Below are 2811 nucleotides of genomic sequence, written 5' to 3' on the forward strand. Positions count from 1 at the left end.
TTTAACATTAGTTTGACGTGAAATCTAAGTGAAAGAAAAATAAGAGAATTCTCCATTGTTACGATTTAAAAGAAGCTTATGACACCTGAAAATGCATAATTACAAGAAAAACAAATTACATCATGGACAGTACGTGGTGTTAGTGTGAAAAAATAAGTGGACTCCGATCCATAATAACAATTTCTTTTACTCCAACGTGTATTCGTACTATACATCAGATCCATACTATTTTGTAACATTTATTTGATGTTCGATTAGACTTGATTCATTTGATTCGGTTCATAGGACACCCCTCTTAAATTAACTTGTAGATTTAATTACGCATTGTCAGGAGCATCATACAATAAAAAAATAACCACATCATGGACTGTACGTGTGTTATGCATGTGTTCATATTTATGAAGATAAGATCTAACTTAAGTTCGAATGAATATAGAGTTTTTTTTAAATGCCTTTTTCTATATCTGTTGACGAGGCAAAAACATTGGAATCTCAAACCTCTCTAGAAGCCAACAAAATGGTACGATCATCATAGAAAAATAATAAGAAGACTTCTGATTTCGATAAGAGTTATTATACTTTAATTCATATAAACGTCACGTTTTTATGCATATAAAAAATCTGGTCAACGTAATTATAGGGGTGGAGAAAAAAGAAAATCAAAAACTAAGCCGCGTCTCGTTGTCAATATATAAAGAGAACACCTGAAAAAACTTTCTATTCATAACCCACTTTTCCCGAAACAAATACATTTCCTCGATTTGTCTTTTAATCTTGTCTCTATTAATCAGGATAATATTTTTGTTATTTCTTTATCGTTTATTACTTAAATCTTCGGATATGGAAGTAGACTTCAGATTAGCCGATTTCTCACTCGAAGACATTGATTTCGACTTCAACATTTATGAAGAAAACAATCTTTTAGCTAACGAAGCGGATATGGATTCAAAGCAAGCTCATCGTTCTTCACATTTTGATCATCAAATGCATCTTGAGTTCCTCGGACAGAAGCCGAAGTCTGCGGTGAAGCCTATGATGAAGATCAACAACAACAACCCACGAGTGATTTCTTTCGATTTCTCTAGTAATGTTTCTTCTTCCCCAGCTGTGGAAGAGATCATTATGGACCAATTGGTTGGACGTGGTACCAAGAGAAAAACATGTTCTCATGGCACAAGATCTCCAGTTCTTGCTAAAGAACATGTTCTAGCCGAGAGAAAGCGCCGTGAGAAGCTTTCTGAAAAGTTCATTGCTCTCTCAGCTCTTCTTCCCGGTCTTAAGAAGGTACATATGTCAATCTTTTTTGTTTTGTTATATGTTTACTAGGTATACTTCATAGTGAAGAATGATGCATAGTAAAAATAATTTAGTTTCATCATTATCAATTGGTTTTGAGAATACGGAACTATCTTGTTGTGTTTTTAGGCAGACAAGGTAACGGTTCTTGATGACGCGATCTCACGAATGAAACAACTTCAAGAACAATTAAGAAAGCTCAAGGAAGAGAAAGAAGCAACAAGAGATATGGAATCTATTATTCTTGTGAAGAAATCTAAAGTACTATACGACGATGATGAGCCTAACCTATCATCTTCTCCTTCATATCAAAACCAATTCGATCAAGCCTTGCCAGAAATCGAAGCGAAAGTATCCCAAAACGACGTTCTCATCCGGATCCATTGCGAGAAAAGCAAAGGGCGCATGATTAACATACTAAACACAATCGAAAATCTTCAACTGCGCATTGAAAATAGTATCGTCTTACCATTTGGAGACTCCACTCTCGACATCACTGTCCTTGCACAGGTAAAATCATTTTTTAATAACTATCTATATGGTAATACTAAAACTGGATAAATTTGCAATATAACATTGATGTTTTTAGTTAAACTGATCTTCTTATTTTGATTTGGCAGATGGATAAAGATTTTTCGGTGAGTGTACTTAAGGATCTTGTACAGAACCTGAGACTCGCCCTGGTTTAGGATCTTCTTTGAAGCTTTTAGTTACTGACTGTACAAACGATGCCAATGTTTTCGTGAATTTGATGTCGTTTTCTTCTAGTGGTTTTTCACACGTGTACTACCACGTGTTTGATGAATTTTCTAGGCGAGGTTCACGTCTTTAGTGGTTGAAACTAAATTGATTTAATGTCTATTTTTTGGGATTAATAATGTATATCGTATATGTTATATATGTGGTCGAAACGTTGTTTGAGTTTGTTGATTCAAGCTAATTAAATTAAAACAGGTGTATAAATAGTTCAAGTTTAACAAAAATAAATGGGCCATATAGTACGCTGAAAGTTAAGTGTCGAAAGGTTATAAAAATAAATGTGTAAACCTAAAAATACAAAAATAAAAATAAAAAATGTGCATGGCACTCTTCTCTCGTCTTGAAATTTTTGTTCACCTTCTAGGCCTTATCTTTTTTATTTTAGGCTGGTTAAAGCATATTTGTAATTACAATTCTTCTTCACTCCTTAATGGACTTCACATTCATAAAAAAAGAAGAAGAAGAAGAAGAAGTTAGCGTAGCAATCAAATAGGTAATTAACTATTAAGATCTTATAAAATAAGTTACAAAAAAAAAATATTGCATTTTGATGATATGAATTACCTATTTGATTGCTACTCTAACTTCTTATTATGAGATAGAAGGAAAAAAAAAAGATAATTTCTACACTATCCTACATCTTCATATGGTCGTTTTGCAACCAAATTATCTCTCTTTTTATTTCAAAAAGAGAAAAAAAAAAACTAAAAACATACTTTGACTTGATAAAAAGTTCAAAAACAAACGATGAAGAAA

General features: G+C 32.7%; 1 protein-coding gene across 1 annotated transcript; it reads left to right on the plus strand.

Annotated features, from left to right (window-relative positions):
* On the plus strand, positions 746-2217 carry LOC104713719 (transcription factor bHLH19-like). The gene is made up of 3 exons (XM_010430907.1): positions 746-1284; positions 1426-1806; positions 1917-2217. Exons 1-3 carry the CDS (start codon positions 841-843, stop codon positions 1983-1985), a joined length of 894 nt encoding a protein of 297 aa, XP_010429209.1. The 5' UTR covers positions 746-840; the 3' UTR covers positions 1986-2217.

The sequence above is a fragment of the Camelina sativa genome, chromosome 9 (genome assembly GCF_000633955.1).
Source record: "Camelina sativa cultivar DH55 chromosome 9, Cs, whole genome shotgun sequence".
Classification (NCBI taxonomy): Eukaryota; Viridiplantae; Streptophyta; class Magnoliopsida; order Brassicales; family Brassicaceae; genus Camelina; species Camelina sativa.

Excerpts from the sequence above, each read along its gene's own strand:
- LOC104713719 (XM_010430907.1), top strand. The coding sequence starts at position 841 with ATGGAAGTAGACTTCAGATTAGCCGATTTCTCACTCGAAGACATTGAT. Across the intron at positions 1,285-1,425 it reads TTCTTCCCGGTCTTAAGAAG|GCAGACAAGGTAACGGTTCT; the intron begins GTACATATGTCA and ends TTGTGTTTTTAG. Across the intron at positions 1,807-1,916 it reads ACATCACTGTCCTTGCACAG|ATGGATAAAGATTTTTCGGT; the intron begins GTAAAATCATTT and ends TTGATTTGGCAG.